This window comes from Danio rerio, chromosome 22, assembly GCF_049306965.1.
Source record: "Danio rerio strain Tuebingen ecotype United States chromosome 22, GRCz12tu, whole genome shotgun sequence".
Lineage (NCBI taxonomy): Eukaryota > Metazoa > Chordata > Actinopteri > Cypriniformes > Danionidae > Danio > Danio rerio.
The window spans coordinates 16,878,147-16,892,170 of NC_133197.1; the positions used below are offsets into that span (position 1 = coordinate 16,878,147).

Sequence of the window (14,024 nt, forward strand, 5' to 3'; positions counted from 1 at the left end):
TTTTTCTTTGTTCTTTACGTTTTTGAAGTTTCATTAAATGTCATTCTTTGTTTTTACTTCTTTTATTCTTTTTTTTTTGGTTGTAGTGTTTAGTGCTTTTTATTTGATCGATATTAAATACATTTTTAGTTTTCAACAGTCAAAACTATAATTTGAAGGTAATTTATGAGTTTAGCTGTAACAAATTACAGTAATTTTTAGGTTGATCCAAAACAAGATTATACTTTGATCTAAGGTTTAAAGTTTTCTACTAAGTTTTCTAAACTAAAAGTGTCACTTTATTAAACAATATTTTTACTTTGTGTAAATGTATTTTTTTTTTTCCGTAATAACTATTTTTGAGGGTCGTAGTGGGTAGCACAATCGCCTCACTGCAAGAAGGTCACTGGTTCGAGCCTTAGCTGGTTCAGTTGGTATTTCTGTGTGGAGTTTGCATATTCTCCTCGTGATCGCATGGGTTTCCTCGGGCTTCTCCGGTTTCCCCCACAGTCCAAAGACATGCGCTATAGGTGAATTGAATAAGCTAAATTGGTCTTAGTGAGTTTATGTGAATGCAAGAGTGTATGGGTGTTTCCCATTGTTGGGTTGTGGCTGGATGGGGCATCCACTGCGTAAAACATATACTGGATAAGTTGGCGGTTCATTCTGCTGTGGCGACCCCAGATTATTAAAGGGACTAAGAGAAAAGAAAATGAATGAATAATAATTAGTTTATTCTACATGGATGTATTTTCCCTCTATTATACATATTAATGTGCTGGACTCAAGATATGTCACCCGTCTCTGGTTTTATCTGTCCTTCAGTTTCACGGTGTGATCCCGGTGAGCCAGCAGGAAGCGGCTCCTCGTGTTCACTCTGAACTGGAGATCACTCCCATCTGGAGCTGGCCTGGAGATTCAGCAGAAACCCCTCAGCGTGACTCCGCCTCTGACATTCAACAACACAAAGTATGACAACATGCAACAGTTCTGTTGATGAGCTTCTCTTGGTTATGTACATTCAGTAAATCTTTCCTGCTCTGTTTAAAGTCTCAGACATCTGTTAGCATCGATTGTCCAAATGGTTGGACTCACTACCGGAGGAACTGCTATATTTTGGGGCCTGGTACCGCTAGCTGGAGTAGCGCACAACATGCCTGCACACTGTATGTTACATATATTAAGTCGTGTATGCTACCATGCTTCATACAACTGCCTTATCTGCTAATAACTATCATTTTGTGACTCCAAAATCTAGGCTTGAAGGCCAATTGACAGGTATCCACTCAAAGAATGATATGAAGTGGATCTGGAAGTTTGCTGGGAAGCAGCCATTTTGGATTGGTAAGCAAAGTACATGTGGTTTTACTGGCCACTTTATTAGATACACCTTGCTGGTATAAGGCTACACTGACTTTTGCCTTCAAAACTGCCTGATCTGGTGACTGTGGAGACATTTGAGTGTAGTATTTGTGATTTTCACTATGATTTAAGGTGGCAACAGAGGTGAGGATCCAAATTTAGCTTTTATTTGAGAATGGTCAGACAGACAAGGTTCAAAACAGGAATAGACAGTTGCCTGTAGATAATTCAAAGGGTAATCTAAACAGGCAAAAGATCATGGCAGGTGGCAAACAAGGGTCAGAACATGCTAGTCAGGAACTCTCACCACTTCATTAAATCACTAGAAACCTAAACTGTAGAACGTGAAGTTTAATACCCTAAACTCGCTTAACTGTTTCATTGCTGTTCTAGAGCAATACATAAAAATGACCACTAGGTGTCTGTTGAGACGGGTTTCAAAAAGTTTTGAAGCTCCAACAAATTTGCTTTGACTGTTTCAGTGTTTTATAAGGCTTTGCCCACCACTAATGCTCAATACAGGTAAACAAGACTCAGCACAGATATCAGAGTGTGTGGTGTATATATATAGTCCAAGTAGTCAGTCCTAATCAGCTTCAGCTATGTGTGTAATCAGGAGGTGCACTGAAACAGGCGTGTGACTGCAGGCCATGATGGGGTTTGTAGTTTGGTAGAATGACAGGGCGTGTTCTCCAGTAGCCTGCATGTGCAGAACTTCTGGTGATCATAACACATGGCGTGTTATCCTGCTGGAAGTAGGCATCATATCATTCAGATCGTCAGAAACAGCATAGGTTCCCCCAAAATGTCAACATTGCAACAGAAACCAAATAATTAAACATATAATATTCATTAATTCTTTTATTCATTTTATTTTTGGCTTAGTCCAGCTTATCCAGCATATGTTTTACACAGCGGATGCCCTTCCAGCTTCAAGCCATTACTGGGAAACTTCCACACACACTTATTCACACACATACACTACGGACAATTTTAGCTTACCCAATACACCTGTACCGCATGTCTTTAGAGTTGGGGGGGGGAACCGGAGCATCCAGAGGAAACCCACTCGAACACAAGGAGAACATGCAAACTCCACACAGAAATGCCAACTGACCATGCCAGGGCTCAAACCAGTGACCTTCTTGCTGCGAGGCGATTGTGTTACCCATTGTGCCACTGTGCTGCCCTTAAACGTATACTATTACATGTATAATAGTAGTTACATGAATAGTTAAAAGGCGACGTAGCCTTAAAATAAAGTGTAACCGAATGTTTTTATGGTTGCTTTTAGGACTGGTAGGTGGTCCGGAGCACGGATGGATATGGACGGATGGGAAAGTGCTGTCGTTCTCCAGACTCAGGAAAGATGAAGAGGATCAAACTCGCTCTGTTTGTGTTTTAGCTCAGAGCCAGAAGATGTGGATTCCTAAAGGTTGCATTGATGGATCCGAACACAGATACGTTTGTTCAGCACCTGCACAAATCAGCTAAAACAGATTGAATTATTTATAGCGCTCTTTTTATTATTATAATGTTACTAATACATTCTTGCAGAGCTGAATAATTGTATTTCAGCTTACGGTGACATTCTTTCTGGTGTTATTAATATATTTACAATCAATAAATGGCAAACAAAATTGATAATACAAAAAGGTAACTTTTGTGGCGCTGTTTATTTGGTGTTATTTTATTATTATTAATCATTTTAAAGATATCTACCAAGTGTATGTATATGTACATAAACATATATATCTTAATTTATTATATATACACATGTATAATCATAATAATAACAGTAGTATTTATAATTTATCTCATAGTTTTCCTATATTTAGAAATAATAATAATCTAATGATGATAATGATTATTATTAGGCCTATACATATTATAATGTAACATTATTTTTTATATTATATTATACTAATTCTAAATATATAACAAAAAATGTCTCAACTATTATTAATTATTAGTTATAGACCATTAGTATTAGGAAATATAATAAATAAAATAAATAATACAATAATAATTCCACAAATCAGATTTTTAAGGTAGCAAAAAATAATTTTTCCTATACTTGCTTTTTTATTATAATATAATGTTATATATTGTTTAATAGAGATAATAAAAATAATATAAAATTATATTATCAGTATTATTACAATGTTAATTTTTATTATTACTAATAGTAGCCATAATAATAATATATTATGTTTATTTTTCATTCATTCATTTTCTTTTCGGCTTAGTCCCTTTATTAATCTGGGGTCGCCACAGCGGAATGAACCGCTAACTTATCCAGCACATGTTTTACGCAGCGGATGCCCTTCCAGCTGCAACCCATCACTGGGAAACACCCATACACCCATACATTTCTTCTTTTCTATATAAAATTTCATTAAAAAAAGCCTCAGCTGGGTCAGTTGGCTTTTCTGTGTGGAGTTTGCATGTTCTCCCCATGTTCGCTTGAGTTTCCTCAGAGTGCTTTGGTTTCTTCCTCTGGTAATAGGTGAATTGGGTAAGCTAAATTGGTGTGTGTGTGTGTGTGAATGAATGTGTATGGATGTTTCTCAGAGATGGGTTGGAAGGTTTTCCGCTGCATAAAACATATGCTGGATAAGTTGGCGGTTCATTGTGCTGTGGTGACCCCAGAATAATAAAAGGACAAAGCCGGAAAAAAATGAATGTATGAATTATATAAATAATGTACTATATACATCTAAATAATGTACCTATTATTTAAACATATAAATTAAGCATTGTGAACATCATAAAACAATCCCTGTCATAAACGACCATGAAAAAAAAACATGTAGGAACCATTTGCGCTTACATTTAACTTGGCTCCGCCCGGACCCTCACAGATGTGGGACGGGGAAAAGATGGCGGCCGCCATGGTGCAAATGTCGTGTTTGTACCGCGGGATGTTGGCGGTCAGAAACCACGGAATCCGCCCGCTGATCCCCGGACTTGTGCCGTCTCACTTCAGGGCCTTCTCGATGAAGAAAGAGCCCGAGCTGGAGGAAAATCCATATTACAGCAAATACGAGGAGAAGATCAGGAAACTGCGGAGGTCAGTGGCTGTCGAATGCTGACCTGTAAGACATGTTTAATATGAGACCTTTTACAGACCGAGGTGAAGTTGGGTTTATAATCACGCATTCAGACTTTCTCACTAATAATATACTTTTATATTCTGAATTCTAATCGTAAAATCATATTAGCAGCCGACGACTGTCGAAGTAAAACATCGTTCAGTCAGATAAATAGTGCTAATGTGGTATTATTTACATGAAATTTCAGACCGAATATTTAAAGTGTCATGGTAAACAAGACAAGAAGCCTGTCACATGTTACTGAACAAATGTGCGAATATAAAACCAACTTTACCTCATTTCATTTTACAGTCTATGGCACCCTGGTATAGAAAACAGCCATAGGTGATTGAGGTAACGTAACGTTGGTTTTATATTCGCACATTCGTTCAGTGATAACTTCTGATATGCTTCCTCCCTGTATTGTTTACCCAGGTACTTTGGTTATTTACCGGATCTTAAATCCCATGTAAATATGACTTGAAAACAACATTAGCGCTATTTATTTAACTGTAAACTGTGTTTAACTTTGATAGTCATCGACTGCTCATGCCTGTAGCCAGGTGGGGTTCGGGTGGTTTGGAAAATTTACTCCTCACTGGCAAAGGTGCAGAATTTGTCCCATACATGAGCTCATTTGTCCTATTTTGACTTTATTAATAAATAGAAAAAAATAACCCATCGAATCCTGGTGTGACTTCAGTTTTGGCCAATGCAAACAAATATTTTTCATCCAGCTGTGCAAGAAATCATCTGATATAAGCAGTCATCTTTCACTACTTTACTCTTTTTAAAATAGAGAAAATATTTGACAAGTAACTTTTATTCTAAATCTTGAACCTTATTCTTGAAAGAAAGAGATGCTAGAAAAATTGAGAAGCTCTAAATTATTATTTTTTTTATTATGTTTGAATTTTGTATTATAAAAACAGCCAAATTCTGACTGAGGAAAGTTGAATGTGCTGGCCATTGGTTATTTGCCAAATAAATAGGCTCAGTTTTAAATGTAAAACTTTTTTTTACCTATATGATGTAATAAATTTGTATATTAAAAATAAATATTTGTCAAATTTCTTTATTCTAAATGTTTAGTAAATATTTTTGGTACATCAAAAAGTGTGGTCATGATGACCATCTGACAATTGAATTCAGCTAAAATAGTGCTTAAAATATCACTAAATGGAGAATTTAAATCTGATAATTGAATAGAAAATGAGGCGAATAACTGCAAAAAGGTTAAATTTTTAAGAAAAATGAACCACCCCTTTAACCAGGCTGGCTACAGGTCTGCTGATAATTTAATTTCACTATTTAGAATTTGCAAAGCATAATTTTGTGTAATTATATTATTAAGCAAAAGTTGGAATGCATGAATATAAAACCATCTTTACCTCAATTCATGTGTCCACCTTTTGAGCTTGGGACTTATAAATGAAATTTATGCCTGAAATTTGAATAAATGGGTTTTCATTTTATGTATGGTTTGGTAGTTTAAAAAAAACGAAATACTGAGGATGTCACCATTAAAGTTGTTTAATTAAGTGTTTAGCCATGCTTTATGCTAACCAGAAATTAAGGTTTGATCAATTTGGAGTAGAAAATGTTTTTAAAATATTCATGAAATATGATCTTTACATAAAAATGTATTGATTTTTTGGTATAAAAGAACATTTATAACATCTACTAAAACAATTTGAAAAAAAAAAAAAAAATATATATATATATATATATAAGTCGGAATTATTAACCCCCTTGAATTATTATTGTTTTTTCCCCTAAATTCTGTTTAACTGAGAGAAGATTTTTTTCATCATATTTTTAAACATAATAATTTTAATAACTCATCTCTAATAACTGATTTATTTTATCTTTGCCATAATGACATGGCATGATTTTTCAAGCCGCATCTATACAGCTTAAAATGACATTTAATGGCCTAACTAGGTTAATTAGGTGAACTAGGCAGGTTAGGGTAATTAGGCAAGTTACTGTATAACGATAGTTTTCAAGAGACTATCGAAAAAATATATACAGCTTAAAGGTGCTCATAATTTTGACCTTAAAATGTTTGTTAAAAAATGATAAACTGCTTTTATACTTGCCGAAATAAAACAATTAAGACTTTCTCCAGAAGAAAAAATATTATCAAACATACTGTAAAAAACTTCCTTGCTATGTTAAACATCATTTGGGAAATATTTACAAAAGGGAAAAAAAACTCAAAGGGGGGCTAATAGTTCAGACTTAAACTGTAAAATAATTTTTTTTACCCTTTACAATGTAATAAATTTAGTGTTCCAGGGTCACTTATGATACTGTCAAGTATTAATGGTTGTGTGTGTGTGTGTGTGTGTGTGTGTGTGTGTGTGTGTGTGTGTGTGTGTGTGTGTGTGTGTGTGTGTGTGTGTGTGTGTGTGTGTGTTACTGTAATATCAGCTCAAAACCTCAAGAATATGAATCCCGGCTGGAGAAGCGAACTGAGTTGAAGACGGAGCCACTCGGGCGCTCCAGACAAGCAGAGTTTGTCAAATACATGGAGAAAGAGGTGAAGAGCACAGCCTAGAGCTCCTTTTACATCCATTTCTGAATTGATTTCTAAATTTGTGGTCAGGTTTTATTTAATTTTGGTGCCTGCTTTTACATTACTCACATTACTTGCGTTTACATGACTTTGTTTTGGTGATTATTTAGAATAATCATGAATTTTTAAATTAGTTTAATAGAACACATTACTGTATATTATGAGATTAAATAGAGGTTTAATATATTATATTTTTATAAACCATATTTGTTTTAATGGTTGTATATAAATCAGTTGTTTTTGTTTAAACTATGGACTATTATAATGGTCATTATATAGTTATATAGCCACAGAGGTTTTTGTTTGTAGGCAAAATAATACACACACACACACACAGTGCTCAGCAAAATTGAGTACACCCCATTTTGAAAGGGAATAATTTTATCCATTTCTTAGTGAATATACGCAATGTATTTTGGTGCATTTAAACAAAACAGATTTATTAAACATATTTATTTATTAAAATAAAAATTTAGTCACCAAAAAAAATGTAGAAATTGAAAGATAATACAATTAAATTCAAGTAAAATATTGCAAAAAAAAATTACTACAAAAAAACTCACAAAAATAATTTTGTTTTGCCTTCGATTTTTCCTCTTTTTTTATATTAAATGTTTTTTTATAACATAAATTTGGGTGTGCTAGTTTTTACTTTTTTATTTTGTTAGATAAGCTCCAGATTTGGCTTCAGTACAGACTAATCTAATGTTTATGCACAAAAATAATATTGTATAGCTTCCTATTAAAAATATGAATTTAAAAGAGAAATTTGCGAGGGCTGTACTTGTGTATGCTGAGCACTGTATATGCACACACAGTATATATAAATATTAAAAGAATAATGAAACTTATTTCAAATATGATGTGTTTGTAGTGTGTTATGTTAAAATAACATGCATATACCTATTCTATTTAATAATTTGTATTATTATTGTTTGGAATAGAATATTTTATACCACAAATTATTGTTATAAATACTACAAATATTTTGTCAGAATATATTATATTTACAATATGTTGTCAATATATATTGATAATTATTGCAATATTTAAAGTTGAATTGTTTTGATTTGTTTTGGTTTGATGGATTTTAGTGTCTGCTTGTAAATTATTTCTACATTTAACATGTGTTTTTTATGTTTTTATGACTAAAGTAAGCCACGAATAATAATTCAATAAGTTGAATATATGATTGTATAATATATAAAACTAATTCTAAGAATAATAGAGGATAATACAATATTTAAAAAGAGAAAAAAAATAGAAAATATAAGAAAACAATATTGTTATGTTGTTACATTTGTAGTTGGACAAACGTGGTAAAGATGGTGATGGAGGATTCACTAAAGACAAAGTAAGAATTCAAACCTTATTAACTTGAAATAATCTGGCAATCTGAGAATTATTATCCATCATTTGCATCTTTTTTTCCTTGTAGACATTAGGCTCTATCCTCAACCTTGAAATGGTTCAGGAGAAATCTGGAGCTGAAATTACAGAGGTAAGACAGTCTTGATGAATAGAAAAATTCAGAAAAAAATATAATAATACTTAATTTTGTGTCAATAAACCTTTTTTCCTGTGTGTCTGTGTATGCGTATAGCTTTGGATGCAGTACTTCTCTAAGAAAGACACGATCAGCGCTGTCATACCAGTAAGTTGTTTTATGGTTTATTAAAGGTACATTAACAATCAAATCCCAAACATGTGACTTAATAATGACATTATATTCCTCTGTTATAGAGTTCAACATTTGACGTTATTTTTGGTCGCGCAAAATCATGTCCAACGGTAAGAATTAACGCCGCTATATATTATTAGCAGGTACATTACTGTACAGCTCCACATAACCCCTGCAAAACAAAAAAAGGCCACATGAGGGCAGTAGATTCTTTCAGGAGGGGCTTTAACAGGAGGATTGCTCTGTTTATTTATTGAAAATTATTGTCTTATTAACCGTTTACAGCCCAAAACAAAATATGATCTTCTCAAAATAATGTCTGATATGAGCTGTCTTTTTTGTGATTGAAAAACAATGAGTGGCATTAGATTCACAATTTAACAATCAGTGTGTAGTTTGATTCTGAAATGAATCACTTTCATTTCTTTTTAGTGGTTTGTTGATAATGAATCACTTTAATGATTTCAGAATGAATCACGTGGATTTCAGTTTCCTTCACCGTTTTGGTTTGATTGCTGAACAAATCATTTTAATGTGTCTGCTCTTATTAACGAATAAAACAAACAGCACAACCAACATGATTTGACCCCCCCCTCCCTCCCCCACACACAAAAACTCAGCTTTTTATTTAATCTATCGTACGGTTCAAACCAGTGAAGTTCATTTCTTGAATGAATGAGCAGGTTCATTTTAGTGAAATTAAAATGTGCGTCAAAGCTGCTGACACATGATGCTTAAATGAACGATTCTTATAAAGCAGTAGATTCTAGTGATTCATAAACACACAGCACAGTGTAGTTTAGTTCCCAAATGAGTCACTTTGGGTTGGTTTCAACTCACTGAATCAAACATCACAAAGCACATTTCAGAATTTCTGACCAGTTCACTTTAATGAGTCAGCAGGACCCGTGTAATCCAATTCCCAAATTAAACACTTTGGGTTGGTTTTGTCACTTTGAATCAAACAAAAGCACTGTCAGAAGCGCTAGAATCACTGAAGAAATCGCTGTAAAAGTATTTTTTGTAAAGCAAGCATGTATCACAACCAGTGTGGCCTGATATCCAAACAGTTCACTTTGACGAGTGTGTTTTTTTTTTTTTATGAATCACTTAAAGCACAGGTGTCAAACTCAGTTCCAAAAGGGCCGCAGCTCTGCACAGTTTAGTTCCAACCCTAATTAAACACACCTGATCAAACTGATTGTGTCCTTCAGGCTTGTTTGAAATCTACAGGTAAGTGTGTTGGAGCAAGGTTGGAACTAAACTGGGCTTCGGCCCTCCAGGAATTGACTTTGACACCCCTGACTTAAAGGAATCAGTTCATTTTATTTTATCAAACACTTCAAAATTTCAAAATGAATCAGTTAGTTTCACTACTGTTTTGGTTAAATCACTGAACAAATCACTTTAATAAGTCTGCTATTTTAGTGAATCAATAAAACGACACAACCAACTCAGTAAAGCCTGGTTTATACTTCTGCGTCAAGTGACCGGTGTAACCCACGGCGCATGCAACGCGTGTGGCTGTGCATTTATACTTCTGTGCGCTGTCTCTGTTGGTCTGCATTAACACTTCCGAAACGCTAGTTGGGAGTGAGGAGTAAATGTTCCTCTGTGTCGAGTTTCTTCGCTAATATTTTGTTTTCCTGAACACTTCCGGGATGTACAATGGCTCAAACTCGCTCATTTTGAGGCAGGAACCAGCGGATGTGCAACAACTTTAACTATGAGGAAAACACAAAACAAAACTTTCCACCTGGAGCTCCTTAACGGGACTCCACACTTGTAAACAATCGCTCCATCAGGCTCGCACCATTCACGCGGCTATCGGTCCCACCCATACTCATCAGCGCTACCAAGTCGACCAATCACAGAGTTTGTGCTACGCGTTGTTGCGACGTGTAGTTACATTTTTTGAGAGGTGCACGTCAGCGATGCCGACGGCGTTTGACGCAGAATTATAAATCAGCCTTAAGATTCCCAAAAGAATCACTTTTCATTGATTCCGTCAAATGATTGAATGATCTCATGAGCGGGTTAATTTTTGTGAAAATATAATTTTTAACATAGCATACAAAAAAAAGAGTCCTATGAACTAGTATATTTTATTGATTCATAATTAACTAGTCGAGTTCAATTACCAAATTAGTCACTTTAGGTTTATTTTTCGACTCAGTGACCCAAACATAATCACTGTCAGAGTAGCTAGAATCCTCAACTAATCACTATAAGGAGTCAGTTCTTTTTAAGGAATCATGCAGCGCAACCAGTGTAGTTTGATTTCCAAACAGTTCACTTTAATGAGTCCGTTTATTTTATTGAATCAAATATTTCAAAATTCATTCATTTTTCTTCGCCTTAGTTTTCATTTGAGAGTTTGCCACAGCGGAATGAAATGCCGCACTTCAGAATTTCCAAATAAATCACTTTAGGTCAGTTTCACTACCATTTTGGTTAGATTACTTCACTTCAATGTGCTTGCATTTTATTTGAATCCCTAAAAAGACCAATGTCACAGTAGCTAGAATGCTGAACGAATCCATCTAAGGCAGTGGTGTCAAACTCAATTCCTGGAGGGCCGAAGCCCTGCACAGTTTAGTTCCAACCCTGCTTCAACACTTACCTGTAGGTTTCAAACAAGCCTGAAGGACTCAATAAGTTTGATCAGGTGTGTTTAATTAGGGTTGAACTAAACTGTGCAGAGCTGCGGCCCTTTTGGAACTGAGTTTGACACCTGTGCTCTAAGGAGTCAGTTCTTTTTAATGAATCATACAGTGCAACCAGTGTAGTCTGATTCCCAAATAGTTCACTTTAATGAGTCCGTTCATTTTATTAAATCCAGCACTTCAAATCTTCCAAATGAATCACTTTAGGTAAGTTTCACTACCATTTTGGTTATATTACTGAACAAATCTCTTCAAAGTGCTTGCTCTTTTAGTGAATCAAAAAAATGCAATGAAATCCTGAACAAATCACTGTAATGAGTCAGCACAATTATGGTAGGCCATTTCCCAAACGAATCACTGGGAGTTGGTTTAATTTTATTGAACCAAACATTTCACAGTTCACTTTGAGTCAGTTATTTTTAGTGAATCAAATAATTCTAAATTTCAGCATTAGATTTGCTTCAGTATTAATCATGTGTTTTGTCAACCATTGCAGTTTCTGTACGCTCTACCCCAGAATGAGGGTTATGAGTTTTTTGTGGGCCAGTGGGCTGGTAATGAGCTGCACTTCACATCTTTAATCAACGTTCAGGTATAATTTCTAAATCTTTTGTTAAAATTGCACATCATCTTCTTGCACCAATGCTAAAAATGCTTCGTATTTCAGACTATGGGAGAAAATGCGCCCAGCCAGCTTATTTTGTACCACTACACAGACCTGCAGAAGGACAAAGATATTGTTTTGATGACGGCTGAGATGGACAGCAAATTTGTGGTAAGTTGGATTAATTTACACAATATAAATAAGCAAAAACAAAGCAATGGATTCAATGTTATTGTAAACCTCTTTCAGACGGTCCACCAGGCGCAGTGTTTGGCCAATCAGGTGCAGCTGTTTTATGGATCGCAGAGGCTTGAGACTTTCCGATTGGTCGAGACCTTTAACCACAAACCGGAGGAGTTTAAACACATGGCTGTGATCGCAGAACTAGAACAGAGTGGAATTGGACCAGCGGTCACTACGAAGTAATCATCAAAAGACATTAATTATAAATTTTTTCTTATGTGGAACATCACCATTGCACAGAAACACAGTCTGGTGTGAGTCTCTGCTGCCGCATATAAAAACAATACAATATGTGTTTCAGTAGATATGCGTTATACGGACTCGTAGCATTCGCGCAACATGATTATCTGCTACTGTGTATGCAGATTCTGTGTATTATTACTCATTTGACTCCTGATGAATATCACTATTTAAAAAAAATTGAAAAACCTTAAAAATGACATTGCAATACATTGTTGCCTGCAGTTCTACAAATGGCCACTGGTGTCGCTATTAACAAGTGTCTGAATTCTAAATGTAGTTCTGCTAAAAACAATATAATAAATAAAAAATGTAATTGAAATAATTACAAATTTTATTAAAGAAATAATGCACAGAAATGTGCTAACTGTATTAATTTTATTTATTGTGTGTATTGTATTCGTTTGCATACTATTTTACGTTTTAATAGGACAAGCCCTATTATACTGGTTAAATGGTATTATTAATCTTTCTGCGTTTAGATTTTTCTGCATTGCTTAAACCAAGAATATTACACTTTACAACTATTTAATTTTTGGCAAATTAGTGCCTAATTTGTTTTATTTTATTTTTTAAAGATTCATTTTTGGCATTTTTTGCCTTTATTGTGACAGGACAGTAGTTAGACTGGGTGTGAGGTTCAGAGAGAGGAGATTCGAACTCAGGACATCTGAAGTGCAGCTGCCCTAAAGGCTATTTCAATGGCTAATTTGTAATACATACACTTTAATTTGTATGTTTACATACATTTTCGCACTGATGGTTAGGCTGAGGGGTTGGGTCTTTCATTTTTAAGTTTAACTAATTATTTAAAAATAAAAATAAAAATATTTCATTTAAATGGCTCCCATTCAAGTTTTTGGGTTGGGTGAAGGGCATCATCACTTTATAAGATCTATCATAAGTATTTTACATTTAGGCTAATTTAGCCAAAACGTACAATACTAACTATAACAACTATTTATGCAAATTTAATTTATAGCTGAATTATTAATTATTAGTTGAATATCATATAATAAAGCTATTTGACAAACAATATGCGTAGTGTCAGGAAAGGTTTGACTTTGTGCTTTATTTTTATTTGTTACGAATATAACGTCTTACTTATATAATATACTTACTTGTATATTAACATGATATTAATATCACAGTTATCTGTGGCCCAATTGGTTTTAAATTACATTTTGTTTCTTCAAATATTTTTTTCCTATTTACTGTTCAGAAATATATATTCCCTTAACATTGCCTCAGAAAGACTTGTTTCGAGTTTTGGGGGTTATTTTCAGTGAAAGTAATTTGTTAAGTCTAATAGGCGAATAACCAGTTTGTAAACATTCAGGATAAATGTGCAGAAAAAATCCGCAAGAATTTACAGCGAGGGAATTTCATCCGATGCTGTACAAAGTTTGTTGCTGTATTGGAGATGAGTTATATTGATTACATATATATTATTTACATAATGCTTTCAACAAATTATAACAGCTTGTCACCCACTGATAAGCACAGTTATTAGGCAAAATTAATGTTAAAGTGAGCAGGGTTCATCTGACAGGTCCATTTGCGATAGCACCCT

At 34.3% G+C, this 14,024-nt stretch overlaps 2 protein-coding genes and 1 long non-coding RNA gene across 11 annotated transcripts in view; 2 read left to right on the forward strand and 1 right to left on the reverse strand.

Moving 5' to 3' along the window:
* The window catches only part of frem1b (Fras1 related extracellular matrix 1b), a 73,818-nt gene extending 70,822 nt beyond the window's left edge, over positions 1 to 2,996 (forward strand). For 3 of the 5 annotated variants that reach the window (XR_012397400.1, XR_012397401.1, XM_009296245.5), the window contains exons 34-37: positions 805 to 948; positions 1,030 to 1,145; positions 1,238 to 1,323; positions 2,636 to 2,996. Coding sequence is in view for 3 of the 5 variants with exons in the window: in XM_009296245.5 (XP_009294520.1) it covers positions 805 to 948; positions 1,030 to 1,145; positions 1,238 to 1,323; positions 2,636 to 2,835 (546 nt within the window). In the remaining 2 variants the exon portion in view is untranslated. 5 annotated transcript variants of the gene reach the window in all.
* LOC141380099 (uncharacterized) lies at positions 336 to 8,504 on the reverse strand. Of its 4 annotated transcripts, none has more exons than XR_012397544.1 (3): positions 8,386 to 8,504; positions 4,175 to 4,437; positions 336 to 2,831 (listed from the first exon to the last, which is right to left on the reverse strand). It is a non-coding gene; the product is annotated as an uncharacterized lncRNA (long non-coding RNA). The 4 variants fall into 4 exon arrangements; XR_012397543.1 differs by lacking the exon at positions 8,386 to 8,504 and adding an exon at positions 4,732 to 4,803; XR_012397541.1 differs by lacking the exon at positions 8,386 to 8,504 and adding an exon at positions 4,647 to 4,666.
* On the forward strand, positions 4,202 to 12,827 carry atpaf1 (ATP synthase mitochondrial F1 complex assembly factor 1). 2 transcript variants are annotated; one of them, XM_021469326.2, is made up of 9 exons: positions 4,202 to 4,439; positions 6,873 to 6,981; positions 8,324 to 8,371; positions 8,456 to 8,518; positions 8,621 to 8,671; positions 8,761 to 8,808; positions 11,861 to 11,956; positions 12,032 to 12,139; positions 12,218 to 12,823. In XM_021469326.2, exons 2-9 carry the CDS (start codon positions 6,970 to 6,972, stop codon positions 12,392 to 12,394), a joined length of 603 nt encoding a protein of 200 aa, XP_021325001.1. In that variant the 5' UTR covers positions 4,202 to 4,439; positions 6,873 to 6,969; the 3' UTR covers positions 12,395 to 12,823.
* Positions 12,828 to 14,024: the final 1,197 nt, after the last annotated feature.

Excerpts from the sequence above, each read along its gene's own strand:
- atpaf1 (XM_021469326.2), top strand. Across the intron at positions 8,809-11,860 it reads GCGCAAAATCATGTCCAACG|TTTCTGTACGCTCTACCCCA; the intron begins GTAAGAATTAAC and ends CAACCATTGCAG. Across the intron at positions 11,957-12,031 it reads CATCTTTAATCAACGTTCAG|ACTATGGGAGAAAATGCGCC; the intron begins GTATAATTTCTA and ends TTCGTATTTCAG.